General features: G+C 35.2%; 1 protein-coding gene across 6 annotated transcripts in view; it reads right to left on the reverse strand.

Moving 5' to 3' along the window:
* Window positions 1-753: 753 nt before the first annotated feature.
* jus (EB domain-containing julius seizure protein) overlaps window positions 754-17,134 on the reverse strand; it is an 82,103-nt gene continuing 65,722 nt past the window's right edge. Inside the window, exons 3-7 of one of the 6 annotated variants that reach the window (XR_012999323.1) lie at window positions 14,462-14,602; window positions 12,521-12,635; window positions 9,645-9,864; window positions 7,466-7,601; window positions 4,758-4,906 (exon numbers count right to left, since the gene is read on the reverse strand). Coding sequence is in view for 3 of the 6 variants with exons in the window: in XM_031986443.2 (XP_031842303.1) it covers window positions 4,749-4,906; window positions 9,638-9,864; window positions 12,521-12,635; window positions 14,462-14,602 (641 nt within the window). In the remaining 3 variants the exon portion in view is untranslated. The other 5 variants (XR_012999324.1, XR_004235892.2, XM_031986443.2 and 2 more) reach the window with 5 other exon arrangements.

Here is a 17,134-nt window from a genome sequence, read left to right on the forward strand (position 1 = left end):
TGCTTTAGAGTCGAAGCGAACTACGTTTTACGAATTGTATTTTCCTTTCTCTGGTATGCTATTTATGCATGTATGTGTATATCCGTGTGTATGTGCATATCGCGTATACGTGTACGCGTGTAAATGAATACATATGCATATTCTTAAACTGAGTACATTATAATAATCATTACGTTATTTGACGCTAAAGTCGAATCACAATATTTCACGCGAACCGTCCCGCCAGTCGGATCTAGAGGACGGATCGGAAACCCGATAAATAAGCACAAAATGTACGATCAGACGAGATTTCTACGTTCGTCCGCAGAGAATTCTAATTTCCTTGAAGCTTGAACGAGCGCGCACGTTACGGTAGTATCTTAAAAGCAAGCGGTGTGAATGGTTACAATAATTCGTTATCAATACTAACTGTTTAACAGGAGATGGGTACTTGATCTCAAAAGGGCAATGATCAGAAACGATCTTGTTTTTGGTGCGGTTGATTCATTCAATAATTCGATGATGATATTTAGTGCTTGAGTCAAAGGGTTCGGTACAGTGAAACCTGTAGCAGAATATTTACAAAATATACGCGAAACTCGTAGAAGTTCTGAAGGATCGCTTGCCTAATGATGATCATCTACGGCGCGACAAAGAAGATGGCTCCGCTACGAGTTTGCGTATCCTTGTGGATCGACGGTCTACCGTCATAATCTCGTCTTCAGTACCATGAATTGAGATTGACATCGACAATGTATTGTCTAATTTTTTCGGGGTGGGGTGGGGGGGGGGGGGGTGGGATCATGGCATCGTTGTCAACGAGAATCGTTCGGTTTCCCGTTCGTGTCACGTCTTCCAATTCCGTGGATCGTTCTCCGCTGAACGCAACGTAGATCCCACAAAGATATCAAAAGTGGCAACGGTTTTGCTTTAGTACGATACACATGTGTTCGTTTATATATTTCTTTGATCTCATCAAGGAGAATTCCCGCGAAAGTATCTAGGTATCTGTCTCTTGCAGGAGCGAAGAAGGTAATCCAAACACTTCCCCATACTTGGATTACCGTGTCATTCGGTCCGCGCTCTTTTCAAGAGCAGCTTTCTCGATGTTCGACGATTCTTCGATTAACGTTTGCGAGGGACTTCTTAAAGGATTCCGACTTGTCGGTGACAATTATAGGTTTGTCGTATCAAAGATACCGAAGAGTTTTCCGGCTCGCGTTTCTCGAGATCGTGTGTTTTCTACATCCGAGACTATTGAATTAGAAAAGAACCGGGAAGTCATTCTAAATTTGATGTACTCTAGAATCCCATGGGTGAGCACGAAGGAAGGAGAGAATCTACTGAAAAATGAAACCGAGATACAATAGTCGTAGTTCTTTCGATAAATCCTATACTATTTCTAGCATCGGAACGCGAGGATCGGATTCTATGCAGTAGAATAGAGACGTACAAAAAGTGAGCGAGTGTATTCAAGTGATAAAGACGAGGCACCCTGCTTATATTTCATTGGTAATTTCATTTGCGTTTCCTATCATAAGGGTGGAGGGAAACTAACGACTCGAAGCTTCTTAATCAATAAGTACTCTACCAATTAACGTTACTCTAGAGTCGTAAAGCGGACGATTATTTTCCACGGCTGAATGATAGTCGACGATGGTTCCGACGTTTCGTCGAGACAAAGAATAATTAGCAGAGGAAACGTTCTATCCGAAAACGGAAACCTTCCCCGAATTTCGTTCGCGGATCAGACCGATCCCTCGTCAAACAAATCAGTTTATTCAACTTTTGTACGCGCTTGTATCCGTTTCTTCTTTATCGTCATTCTTTTTTTCTTTTCCACTTCTTTTTTATATTTTACTCTTCCCTCAATCTGCTATAAGATACGTCGTCAAGCTCAGTTGACATTTCCACGCGATCGTTAGAACGATAGTTGACTGCCTTAAGATGATAGGTTTAGCTTAATCGCTGAAAAGACGTTTCTTCTAGATTCGCCTAGTTATATACGCAGTACGTGCTATACAAGATCGGCCTGGTGCGAAGTGAGAGCGACTTGTATTAGGTGCAGCGGACGATAACAACTAAGCGAGTCGCTTACACGATCTTCAACGCTAATTTACCCTAAATATTAAGAATAGTAACAACGACGGTAGCAAGAAGAATGCTGTTTTAGCTGTACGTTGCACATAGATCACAGAGTGGATACAGTCACTAGGCATTTCAAAAAAGTAATCTATAAATAGTGCAAATAGTGTCAAACCTAGTATCATGTATATCATGTGTATACATATGTATACTTTTTTTTTCTTGTACTGATATTTATAATACCTATCTCTATGTACATACATATATATTTATGTGTATATATTTATACATTGAATATATATCCATATATATATATATATGTATGTATATATGTATTTATGTATATTTCTTAATCTCATTTCTGTTTTTCTTTCTTTGTTGCATAAACGCTATATACGCGAGAGTGCAGGCACTAAATTGCTGAGATACAATCGTACCGGACTATCAATGATCTTCATTTATGTATATTATTCCTGTGAGATTCGAAGGAAATGATTTCGATGTGTAACACGTGCGCGATGATCTTCCATGTAAATGTGTACAGCTCGATTGAAGCTTCTGAGGACGTGATCTTGTGCGATTAATAAAGATAGGTGTAGAAACGGTGTCCTAATACTTTTGGTTTATCTACGGTGAGGTCATCCGAGAAAAGTCTCGTCCCGTCGTCTCGCAATTAACTCAACCGTTAACCACAATCAATTTCGCTTACACCAGCTTGACAGCTCGTCCGTGCCACGGTCAAAGAGATTCGAATCTTCCATTCTACTCGAACTTGTTTTCGACTTACAAACAATCCTGCCGTCGTTTTACAATCTAATCAGAGGATTCAAGTGATCATCAATACTAAGCAAAAATCTACGAGGTCTATAATATTCCGTTTAATTAGAAGGTTATTTGCGAAGCGTTAATAATGAAAAATCGATCTTGGGTAATATAGTCTAACGATAGTGAAGCTATCTCGTTGATTTCAATATGTGTCATCGTGAAATGGATAAAGCTACGACGGTGCTTAAGTAAAACACGCACGGTGCGTAAGTTGGTCGCTACGTTACTCTCAGGATGTCGATTCAAACGCATTCGTCTGGTCCCTGTCGTGTTGGCTTCTCAAAATGCGCAGCGCAATAAGAACGATCGGAACGTCAGCTCTTTCCTGAACGCAGCCTTTCAACCGTTCTCTTTTGCCCGCGAAAATTCTTTTCTTTTCCCCTGAATTTTCTTCTTTGTGTCTCGACGAGTTCCGTATTTCGTCTGGACGATTCCACGCGTAGACAACGCTATCAGACCAGCTGACGGCTCAAAAACCCTTATACGATAAGTCGCCTCTAGGAGCCTGGAATCCCTTCAGCTTTAGCCAACTCGAACTTTCGAGTAAAGTCGATCACCTCGAGAAGTTATTTAAACGATTTAGAAGTAAGTAGTTAGAGTACGTGGACTGTTAGAGGTAAAAGGTACACTGCGATGATTCCAACGGACATCATCGCGATTGATCTGCTCAAATTATTCGGTCGATACGGAACCTGCGACCGTTGAATAATCACCGCCACTTTGACCGTCGATCGCTGGACATAGAACGATCGAACGATCTTGTCACGTATCGTTGCAGCGTCGGTTACAAAATACGAATTATTTATTACCTAGAGAGTGATTAGCTTGAAGCGATGTATGGTATTTCTTGCATGACCATCATGGCAAAACGTACGCTATCGTTTGGTCCAAAATAACATTACGAACGATGTAAAATCTTCGCCGGCAGGCGAACAATGGCGGGACGAGCTTCGCGTTCCCGCCACGCTTCACTCGTGAATATCGTGACAGAATCCCGATCGTAGTAGCAAACAAATAGACCGAAGATAAAGAAGTTTTCTCCACAGTGATAGATGATTTTATATATGTATATATGTATGTATATATACCTAAGCTTTTTTTTGTCGTAGAAAATGTTACGGTTTTCTTATATTTTTTTTCTCCTTTCTTAGAAGACAGCAGAATCTGTAACGATCTACAGGAGTTAAGTTCAAGATTTCATTTTCTGTGTAATTCTAAGGCGTTCGACGCGATTAGCCGCATTTTTTTCTTTGTGCGAAGTAGTCGGATTTCATCGCGAAATTATATTACGTTCCTCTAATTTTCATTTCGTTAATATCATTATGTTTCAGCAGTGTTTTATCAAAATTACGATTTACACTTGGGCACGCCATCGTGGATTTTTCCGTGCGTTCAAATACTTTCGACGGGAAAGGAAAGACGTTACAATTTTCCGGCGCGACCGTAACAGTTTGTTTTTATCAGCAAATCGAACGTCCCTCGGACACATGGGATTAACGAATGATTATCTCGGTAAACAATGATTATCTCAATTGTAAAATTCTTTCCTTCGATTATCTAAAATTAATTATCGCCCTCGTTGATTTTCAATCGTTTTTTGGAAGGTAGATATAACGAAGCTTTATTGGATCGCTATAGTAACTCGCGATGGCTTTGCCACGGTTAGATTTAGAAGAGGTTTAGAGCTGAAAGTGGGACAAACTAGGAACCTAGTTAGGACAAAAGCAAAAGGGATAAGAACAAAAGGAATAGAAACGACAAGAATCGAACGTTTATACGTTGGATAGAGGATTTCCTAAATGGTTTGCTTCTTTAGACGAAGGGTCGGGAACTAGTTTCTTTTTCTGTTTCTCGCAGATCTACGCCTTTGCCTCGAGAATCTCCACGGTGACGTTATCCAAAACAGTTTCCGTCATGTTACTTGGCTGGTTGGGCGGTGACTTGTTTGATTTCGTCGAGACAGCCGACGCGTTACCGCTGCTGCCACGACTCCCGCGACGTGATCCTGTTCGTGACCCTGGCGACAGAGATTTTTTTGCTAAAGTATCGCGTGCTTTAGTTTGGCAGTGATTCAACATGACACGAAAAGCCGGAGTAAAGTTTTAAGCATGAAGAAACCGTTATCGTTCCGGGCAGGCTCTTTATCGCGGTTAGAAAAGTTATAATAGCGGCCGTGTATACGCGACTGATGTATTTTGAGAAAATTTGGTTTCGTTCTGTTCTGCTATTAAATAACAGAGTATTATAGTATGAATGTAGGTACAAAGTTAGTACTTTAACACAAGACAGATTTTCTCTCCTTTCTTTGTTTTCTTCGTCTTATAATCAGGTACAATTTAAAAAGTGATATAAGCTAGGACACAAGCTAAATATTAATGGAATAGGACTTTGTCGTCTACAATATGATTTTTGGGGTCACTTTGTAAATTTCTTGACGCGTTAAATTGAATTGCAATGTAATGAAAGGCAATCTGTTTTCTTTTAAATCAAGACTTGGTTTTCTTTTCTTGTATAAAAATTATCGAAATAAATGTAGAAATTACATGTTTTGAACAGGCACGACAATCTTTTTGCAAATGGAGAATGACAAATACAAAAAGGATGAATACTTGAATATTACTTAGACTTTTATTCATTTTTCATTTATGAGTTTCACTTGTACATCGACCAATTTTAAATCTTTTCAAATGGAAGATTTGGAAATGCTAGATTTACTGAACATTTAACCAAATTTCTCGTTTATAGTAGTCGGATTCCGATTATTTCGTTTAAAAGTGTACACAGCTTCCATGTGCTCTGTTTTCGACCGCTATTATGTGCGCGTGTGCATGCAGTTTCCTAATTCTAAAAGTGCTCGAAAACTGGAATTTCAAAGAGTGTACGAAATTCCATCGTCGGGTTCGTCGGACTTAGGCTGAGTATGTAACGAGTTGCGCGTATCGAGTACAAGATAACGCTTAGCTGCGTGGCATGCGAGAGTTATTATTCATTTCCGGCGAACCCTATCGATAATCTAGCTTACCGTGTAATCGAGTCAATTGACCGAGTTGCATTCCTTTCGAGTGCAACCCGGTCTATTTAGTAACTACTTCAGAACTCCGTGCGATAATGGAAATGTACTCGAGTGCGTATAATCATTCTCGTCGCCGCAACTCGTGTCTCGGATGGCTAATACTAGCTGTCCATAACTACGCGGAGGAAATAAAAAATTCCCCAAGAATAAACAAATAGCATCAAATCGCTACTGTTTATAATCGCCATTACCAACTAGATCATTGAATAAAACATCAGATCATTTCATCAGTCTTTACATATTTTGCTGTGCAAACCTGTGGCAAGTATTTTTTCTGTGCCTATATAAAAGTGAAAATGCGTAAATAAACACGAATGCAATAATGATCGAAAGGGATACGTTCCTTTGGCGCAAAATATTGATTTACGAATTACATTTGTCACTTTGACTATCAAAATGAATTTGACGTGAACTATTGATATTTCAACACGAATTTAAAAAATATTTACAGTACTAGAAAATTCATTACATTTCATTGAGTTTTATATTTATATAGTTAGAAATTAAAAACTAAATTCGCTTTAATAAGATCTGTTTTTGTCCTCTGCGGTATAATGTAATATAATTTTCAATATAAATTAATTGAATTTTCAAGTATAAAAATAGAAAGATAGTTATCAGTACCCTTAAGTAATTAGTTATATTGAACACTGTACAATTTATAATACTGTACCTGTTATAATTACTTTGAAATGAAGTAAATTAAAGAGAGTGTTTGTGCGACCAAATATACTCACCTTTCCTATCATTTGTTTCGAGAAAATTTCTCAAAAACATGATTGCCCGCAGTATAGTACTAATATAGAACTATGTATGTAGCAGTGAATGAATATTTTACAATTGAATCAGAAAACATAACTTTCTAAATGGTATACTATACACTTTCATTTATAATAATAGCATTCTTCATTTCCACCCTATATTCATTATTCTTAAATCAATGTTTTTAAAAAGTAGAAAAGCTACATTTTCAATGGAGAACACGTGAAGCACAAGCTAAATAAAAGAACGAATAGAACGGTGGCAAGCGTTCAGTTATAATTAATCTCACTCAATTATAAAATTTGGAACGTTTCTTCGATTATGGTGAATTAAAAAGAATGCAAAGACTTATGGAATGATCTGATGCAATTGCGGATATTTTCTTATTCCCTCTCGACTCGATCTACCGAATTGTTTCTATATGTCTATAGTCAGGTTTTGACTATGATTTTAACGCAATCTCTCTACGATAGAGACGCAAGCAATGGTCTTTTACTGTAGCAAGCAACTATAGTCGTGATCCTCGAAGACACTGGATTAGAGGAAACTCTCTGGTCTATCGATAAGAATTTATAGGCTCGGAAAAGATTGATAAAACGAAATTACTCTAGGCTCGAAGTTCTGACGTATCCGAAAGAGGGTAAGTACCATCGGTGCTATGTACAAGTAACACAGAACACGCTACGATACACCGTAAATAGAATAAAGAATAAGTGGCTGGTAAGTAATTACGAAACTTACCCTCTTCGAAGGACGCGTCAATTTGAAAAGTTTTTTTTTTTACAATAGAGCACTTCATAGGTCCACAGTACATGTTAATCAAGATTTAACGGTCACAGACGGGATCATTAAACAGACTACTGCTATAGATGGTCGACTGCAAAGAGAGTCAAATTAATTGACTTAACCATTAAAAGAGAAATATGATTATGGCAAGAGGGATGCATCGTTCTGGCGAGATTTAGGGGAAGTTTTTAAACGTTGCTTCGACGGCTTAACGCATTAAATTAATTTGCGATAATTTCTCTAACATTTTAAACAATACATTATTATGGTATATCTAAAATAACGCGTTCCGTACTTGGTTTTTACTGATTTTGACATTTACTTGTAGTGCTCCTGTTATTCGAGGGATGGTTTGAAATAGTCATTCACTTACTAATTAACGCAAGATACATTGGTATAATGTGTTGATTCATATACTTTATAAATTCTATTTTTTTCTTTATCGTTAGGTACTGCTTTTTATGTATAGTTACATATTCCTCATAAGTTTGTAATTTATGGCATGACATTAGGTCCCGTAATTTATCTTTTTCAAAAGTCTATTGTTCTAAGAATTATTTGTAAGTTTCGGAAAGTAATATATTAACAATAGAAGAGTTTTGCAGTCACAACGATGCATCCAAATGTAACACGTCGATCTCGATGCACACTCGTATAGGATGTGTTAGCATATATCTACCCTCTTGGCAGGCAATTGTGCATGCGAGAAGTTCAGAAGGATTCTGCGCTGAACAGAAGGTTTCTAAAGTAAAGATAGGCAAGAGTAGGTTATCACCTACTTTGTATACTCGTATCTATATTGTACATATATGGGATGTTCTACGGAAATCGATATAATGGAAGACAGCTATTTTCGACGGCGGCTGATTAAAGACAAGTATCGTTATTCGTCGTTGTCCACCTTGTGAAATATAATTAAAACTTTTTCTAGTCCATCGATATTAAAACACAAACAGAGGGTTGTTCTATGTTCTACTTATTTCAGCTATAAGAATGGTCTACTTCTCGAACTCACGTTTATAGTTAATAATAATTTATCGATATCACTGTGAACACTGCATCATTAATAAGAACGTTATACATAGTGAGCGACAAATTATTCGAAGAACGTTTAAATGATTTCTATGTGAGAACTGCATAAAGCATTGTGGATTATTGACAGAAATTGAATGTACACTAAAAATATGTATGTAGATAATATGTTCAATATTGTTAATAATTTCAGTGATATAAAAAAGTGAGACTATAAATATTCATTATAAAATTATATTAGTGACAACTGCCCAAAAATTGCAAACGATGATATTTCGATCTTTATTATTGTCGCATTAAGGTAATTCAAGAATGTCGCACAAACTCATGATCATAAAAATTCCTTTATGTCTTTAATGTTTTATTTCCTTTTGTAGTTTTTGCTTTCAACAGTTATCAAACTTACAATTAAACTAATGAAATGCAATTTATATAATTATCATGTGGACTGTAGATGTTTACGCAAACTCATACCTTTATAGACTAATTTACAGAAGCAAAAACTTAATAACAATTTATATTTCTCGATAATATTTTATCGTGTTTAAAAAAATATAAAAATTATTCAAATTATGGCGCTGCAACTACTTAAAATCCACAGATACGTACATCATGTCCTCTACAATCAATTTCTCTGTCAATCTCTACGGATACTTTATTACGATCAATAATCTATGCATACACACATTCAGATTATTAAATCATTACCATGCTTGACACATTCATTTAAGGGATCGTTCTTAATACGCATACAATTTCTCCAATAAACCACAATGCACTCTACATTTCTTACATATCAAATCTTCGACTACCCCTAGGCGAATACTTCCCCTACTCACTCTAAGCTGTCTTTGCAAGGAAAAACAAAAGATCAAACGCTTTCAAACAAGATACGAAATATATTATTTAAAGGAGAAATTGATTAATTTATAGAAAAGTTAGTCCCTTATTATGGCGTCGGCGATACGTCGAGGGCGCCTCGATTTCCATCGAACACCCGATATAACGGCGCGTAAAAGAGTTGCTTGTTTCATTTCAACGGGACACTGTATAACAAGTTGCTTGCTTAGTAAGTGAATGAATAAAAACCCGTACGGCTCACTCTGTGCTGTGAGTGCTGAGAGTGTTTCGCACCTTGCGAGGCGTTCGGCGAGTGGGCGCGTAAGGAGGCCATCGAGGGTTGCCTCGAGGGAACCCGTACGCTTGCCCTTGAACCCCGTCTCTCTTGCGGGTGCAAGAGTTTATTCTCCCTCAGCAATGAGACGTTCATCAGACGGGCATTCGGCGTGTTGAAGATCGTGCGATTCTCGCGCCAGCGAGCCCTGAAAAATATTTCATACTTTGTAGAAAGATGAAACCTTCGTTGCTGATTGTGGGCTCGTCAGCACAGTTTAGGCCAGGACTACACGAGCGTTCTACACGTTTTCTCCGTTTCAATGTGATCCGAGTATTTCAATGCAAGCAACTGTGCGTTGTCAGGAACACGATGTCACACGCTCTAAAATGCTCGTGTATAATTGTGAGATGATGCGATGTCTAGTGGTATGCCATAGAGGCAAGAGGTGTTTTTCTAGTTTACAGTTTTATAGTTTTGATTGGTTACTTGTAACCGCATTGACGAGTAGCAAATTAGTGACCGAAAATATTAGAAACTAGGAAATAAAATCGCCAAAAACTGGGTGAGAAAAATGAAAACTGATCGATTAACCGAATTCCTCAGTCTAGCCATCAAGTGATCTCCTTACGGTAATCAGTTGAGAGGGGAAAGTGTGATGTATAACACGCTGCATATAAAATGCTCGCGCAGTCTCGGCCTTAAAGCCCCAAACAATTAAAATATTACTGTTTGCTTCGATCTGAAGGCGTATTTGTATTTATTTGAAAATCTGATATGATGTAAAAAGTAGTTTCCAAATTAGATAATTGTTTTTCAATACGGAAATTTTGTTTCTTGTTTCGGAAAAGTTATAAATTATTCAAATATGAAATTAAAAAATAGCTTCTATAAGCAATGAGATTTGTTTCGAAACGTGTATCGGAGCAAGCAATGGGTTTGAGTCTTTTTCACTGTTTATATGATATACTATGATGCATGGATCACTACCAGGGTCTCACGAGACCACTATCAATGTCCTCTTAAAATCAGTCTTGGAACATGTCTCGAAATAAGCAATGGGTTTGAGTCCCTTTCAATTTTTTATATGATATGTTGATATGTTTATACATAGAAAGGCAAAGAAAGTAAAAAGGATTCAAACCTATCGGTTGTCTCGAAACATGTCCCGAGACATGTAAGTTTCGAAAGGACTTTGAAGCTGACGCTGACCTCACCAGACCTCGTTGACGATGTATGAACCATAACACATCATATAATACTAAAAAAGACTCGAACTGATCGCTTTTCCCGAGACATGTCTCGAGGCAAATCTCATCGTGTATAAAGGCTTTTATAAATCACAAGGACATCAGCTGATTCGTGGTACGCACTGATTGTTATACATGTATTGTGTCAAAAAGTAATCGATACGCACTTTTTATAATTTTTTTATAGGTATAAATAGCTCCCATAGTCGATGGCATCAATATCGACTATGGTTTAGTGACAGCATTAAAAAATGTTGTTTCTTACATGCAAATTGATATTCGAGTTTGAAAGAAGGATTAACCCTTTGGGGTTGTATTAATTTTATGTAGAAATGAAGGTTATGACTTGTTTTTAAATTTTAGAGAAATGTACTACAATAATAGATCCTTATTTTATATAAATTATTTTAATAATAAATATTGTACTTCTTTAATTTTTATTTATAATTTTAATTATTTTCATCTAATACAATCAAAACGGTAAAAGTGTTCTGTCAGGCATAGATCGCCTTATGACCGTAAAGGGTTAAATAAAAGACTAAATCTCATTTCAGTCGAATTTAGATTACATAAAAATTACAGACGTATACCCTTAAATTCTTAAAATTAGAACATGCTGATACCAGCGATTCATCTTAGAATATTTTGTTAACTTTACATGTTCAAACATTCTATTGCAATAAAAGTGTACAAGATATGCGATGTCCCTCGTAAGTAATGAAAATAGCACTCTGAAAACCGATAATATTCATGAGGCGAGACCTAATTACTCTTTGCACTGGACACTGGGAAAGCTTTCGAAGGAACTTCCCAAATTACTATACTGACTTATTAAGTTTTCGACAATACGCTTTTTAGGATCAATGGTGAATTATTTCAGAATATCGACAATTTAATTTGTATCAAATCAATAATATCTTCGTATTATTTATTCTTTTCTGAAATTAAATAATAGAAGACCATTTTTGTAAATAGTGTACACAGAATAGTATAAATATGTTGTGAAGATTTTATAATTGATATACCAATTGATATATAAGACAGAAGTAAATAATTCTGTTACTTGAAAAATTTAGTGGGAGTGTTGTACAAAAACAATAAAATACTGAAACAAGAAAAATCAGTGTTCCTTAAAAAGATCATCTAGTTGTACCTGGTACAACTTACTTCTATTAGATTTATAAGTACTATTTTATTCTAGGGGTATTTATTTTTCAATTGATATTTAATTTAATGAGAATCAAAGTTTACTTAAAACATTTCTTATCTTTGGATCTCCTAATCTGAAACTTTCATACAGAAACTTGCCCTGAAATCTGAGAAGAAATAATATTTTATAGCTTTTTCAGTAACTGGTTAGTTTATAGTAATGGTATTTTTTTCCAATATCAATTTTACCGTTCCGCTACCGTCTAACTATAAATGAATTCAAATTAGCTGGGTAATAACATTTTTTCTTGTATAAAGTAAGAAGCATTAAATTCATATTAAGCTCGTGACTGCACTAGTCCATTTTCAGGTGGGATTTTCAGGTGAAGTAGGTCATGAAGTTGTATCCCGGAAATGGATAAAGTTAAGAGTCACCGTGCAAAGATAAGGAAATGCATGACTTACTTGCTGAAAAGCCTAAGAACAACGCAAATGATGATGAACATGAGGGCCATTCCAACGAGAACACCAATCATTGTCGCATCGACGTACTGGAGATTGGGTTCTTCTTTCTGCTCGGCTAAAACAATATTCGTTCTTATCAATTAAAAGTGTAGTTAAATTAGATACATTACATTTGAACTATTAAAGCGAAAACCTATACTTTTCATAGAGAAATATTTCTTTTCTTAAAATATAGAGAATGTTAATATCAATGTCAATGTTACGAATGTATGTATGCAATGTAAGTATTACTATAAAACGTATGAACGATTTTATAAAATTAATATAAAATGAATATGGTGTAGCGATAAATACAAAATGTTCCATTTATATTACGAAGTATTTAGAAAAAAATTAAAATTGATATATAAGAAAACTCTTTATATGTATATACATTCCGAATATGTTTTCATACGAAAGTTATTTGTGATATATTAAAACATAAAGTTGACAAAAAAGAGTAAATTTCACAGTATATAAAAATTCTTGATACAACACGTGGTTCGATAATGTAAAGTTTTAAGCTAGTGACTATATTCTCAAATAAGCCTTAAAACAAAGGCGTCTCGCTCGTTAAGCAACTGACCTTATTTTAAGTTTTGCTTTTATATTTTGAAGTATCTAACTTCAAGCATTCCAGAATAAAAAGTAAGCCTCTGCTATACTCTTTTATGTTTCTTCTATGACAGACACAGCATAAAGTTCTTTTAATAACCTTTGTGTGACGAATAATTCATAGAATATTTTGTCAGGCTTAACCTTATTGACTCAATTACTCTTTAACAAACTTTTACGCACTGCGCTTTAAAAGAAAAGCTCTCGCTTCTCTATTTTCTATATATTTAATTCTGGATTTCTTTATTCAGTTATTAAAATTTTAGTTATATACATTAAAAAAATTAAAGCAGCGACAAACATTTTGTATAATCTCACCATGATCTGCAATACAAATAAAACTTATGTAATTAAATCTTAAAATCATTAAATGTTAACTGTTAAATCAAATTCCTTTATTTCTATGCGACAATGAAACCAATTTCTTTCCGTACCCTAAGAGCTAATTTTGAATCATGACTCCACCTAAATGACACAAGCGCAAATATAAGGCCGCGAAAGAAATTCTCACAGCGTTTGTAGTTTATCATCACTAAAGTTCACGTTTACTTCTACGCAAGCTCGCAACGTCATAATCTAACCAAGATCTAACCCAGACCAAACCCAGAACATATAAATCTTCATCTTTCGTCCTACATTCCTAACAAATCGACACAACGTTTCCAAAGAGTCTGTTTAAACGTTTTTCTAAAGGTTCCCTCAATTAAATAATATTATTAACATTAAAACTACCAAGCAATTGAATTGCCTTTTTCTAATTTTTTTATAGAAACGCTAAAAGTACATCTATTGAGATTTCGACTGACTTATAATTCAGTTTGCGTATTATGAAAACAATTTCTTCAATAATTCGTCAAAGAATCAAAGGAGGAATCAGGCTGGTAATTCTAGTGTTAAATTGTTAGTAAAAAAAATGTACAGCTCATTGGTGGTGGAGCCGTGATTTGGAACAATCACTCTCTAAACTAGCCAGCTTCTAGGATTAGCCGCTGAAAAGTAAAGGATGACCCCGGATTTTATACATTCGTCCATTCGCTTTAATTGTTTAATTCAATTCCGTTGTTCTAGTTCGGACGATCAAGTTTATCCAGCACGCTTTAATTGATCGCGGGAGACAGCTGACGAAGTAATGAACTCCGCGAAATTGTAGGCCGGAATTCCATTAACACGGAACACGTCTCATTCTTGTGGTAGTATCCCCTTGGCATGCCAGTGGAATCTCATTAAAAAGTGTGCGGCGCATCTCTGCCCGCCCTGCTTTCACCCTTTTATCCCGCACCCCCTTACCGACGCATACTGTCACGCCGTCCGGCTGCGTCACCGGGATCTTCTCGAAGATGCAAATGCACCGTCCGTCTCTGCATTCGGTCTGGCTCACCCTCGCCTCGCATTGCTCGTTAAAAAAGCATGACTCGTTCACGTTCACCGCTGCAAAATAAAAACCATTAACGGCGATTTGCCTTCACTCGGCACCACACGAAAATGATTTTCTTTCCAACCCCTCCGCTGGAAAGCGATTATTCCAACTGAATCATTTTTACGAGGCTTCGCGTCTTTATTACTGCGAAATTTTCTTCTGGCACCTGACACCCACTTTCAGCGAGAATATTTGTAAATAAAGTAGGGTAGATCGAAGTGATTCAGATCAGTTCAAATTTAATAGCGAAAGCTAATGGTTAAAACTGAAAATGATAATTTTTTTCATAAATTTGTTATTAATATACATTCAGCTTCAATGTTAGTAAATAAATTTCTAAAAACTTAAAAATCTTCGTTTTGTAAACGAAAAACTAGAAAATGAGAAATATCCTATTGCCCCCAAAATTCTGGGGTGATTCTTCGACTTCGTTCTCTGTGATTTATTCGTGTAACTGATGGGGATTAGAGTTTTTAAGGCTTTGATCAACTTGTTAATTTGGAATGTCAAGTTATAAACTTAGGGAGATTTTTAATTTGACGATTAAAAATAGATTTTTGTTGTAAGCTACATTGAGAAGTATAAAAGACGAATAATAAACGAGTGTTTATTCATGTATAGTTTTTACATGTAATTTTCATTTTTATAAAAATACAAACAGAAAAGGATGGATGGTATTATTAAGCTTCAGAATTGAGTCATTCCACATAATATACATACAATTAGTTAACACCACATCAAAATTAACTAATGTTCCATCGTTTATATTTGGTATGAAAGGATAATTCATACATAAGACAGTATGTAGTTTCATTATTATATTTACAATGCAGAGATATTAATAAAAAGTGAATAATTTTCAGTTCGGATCAATCGGAGTAAAAAATAAAGTGTATATGTAACAAATATAGCAATGAAGTAATCTCAACGACCCTAATCATAAAATAAGTCATAAGACAAAGGGTTCATTGATTTTTGATTAATTGTATATTCGGCATAAATTATTTATGAACAATTTTTTACATCGTACAGTTCTGAAAGAAGTTACACAACTCTGAAAGCACGCTTTGGAATTTCTATGACCCCGTTGAAAGTAAGTTTTACTGAAACTTTAGACTTGAAAAGTGCTTGTACGTATGTCAAATATTTTTTTAACTTTGTCCATTAGATATGAATCATTGTTAATAAAGAATTATGACCTTTTAATAGCTTTGAGAGTGGAACAATAAATAAGAAAAAACATTTATGTATGTTCAGCATTGATAATACTGTCATATAATTATTTCTAATCACTAATATCCTTTATGAAGTTACAAAAATAACCCACGAAATTTTCTGAATAAAATTTCCGTATCATTATTACCCAATATTTAATCTGTTAGAATTGAATTAACGAAACAATAAAAATGGATTTGATGTCTTTCCCCAACACTTTCCGCTTCAGATATCGTACATAAGTTGATTATATATCGGTATATCCTTTGCAAACAGCGTAGACCTTTCTCGAGTTGTATTCCTGTGTGACTGATAAGAAAAGATTGTATTGTTTGCGATGATCGATACGTCAATCAATGGCCGTGCAATGCCCTGATAACCTTCCGCAACTTTTGCTCCATCATTTGTAATTTCGGGTCACACATTATTTGAGAAATTCTAAAAAGTTTCTCCCCTTGTCAGGTTCAACCTGTAGCAACCTCAAAGACAGTTGATCATATTTTTTAATATCAACCCTGTCTAAAAGTTTCCCTGTTTCCCTATAATCAATAACTTCCTGACGTTTGAAACTGTTCGAAGAGTTTATTGGGAAAACACTCAGCGATCCCTACTTCCGGTGTCCCAGTTTTCAGTAACAAAAGTATGTATGTAGAACTGTTTGGCTAACAGTTTATTTTTCTCGCTTATTAAAATAAACGAGAATTGAAGAGAGATTTCTTTTATTAATTTTTTCAGGTACTATCTCTGGCAAGATGTAGTTGATCAATCAAAGAAAGCTTCTGTCGTAAAAATTATTCATTTATCGGACATAGAAAATATATTCATTAATGGTAAAAGCGAATGTAATTATAACAATCGTCATGTACGAATAAAATATTAATATAAATATGAAAATTTTTGTTTCTTTGCAAAGTATGGAACACGGAAAACAATGATTTGAAAATGTGTCTAGTCATTTATGGAGGAGGAATGTTTTCAGTGATCTTTATCGTCGTTTACAGCATCGAAATGATTTTAATAATTTGTTGTATCACTTAACAATATATTATAATTTTTGTATATCGGTAAACACTTCGTTATTTGATATTAAGGATGTTAGGAAAGAAGAGAAAAACTTTTTCGTTTACATACTTTTTAAATGTCGCACTCTTCTTTTTTATTTCTTTGTTGTAACTACAGATACTATATAATATTAAAGTAGAACGCCAATTATCTGAACTAATTGTAAGACAAATCCGAATAAACGACTTTTCAGATAATTGATTTGAATGGAACAATCTGAAAATATCATAAATCAATCGAAAATGAAACAGTTTCCAGATGTACTT

This window comes from Nomia melanderi, chromosome 9 (assembly GCF_051020985.1).
Source record: "Nomia melanderi isolate GNS246 chromosome 9, iyNomMela1, whole genome shotgun sequence".
Lineage (NCBI taxonomy): Eukaryota > Metazoa > Arthropoda > Insecta > Hymenoptera > Halictidae > Nomia > Nomia melanderi.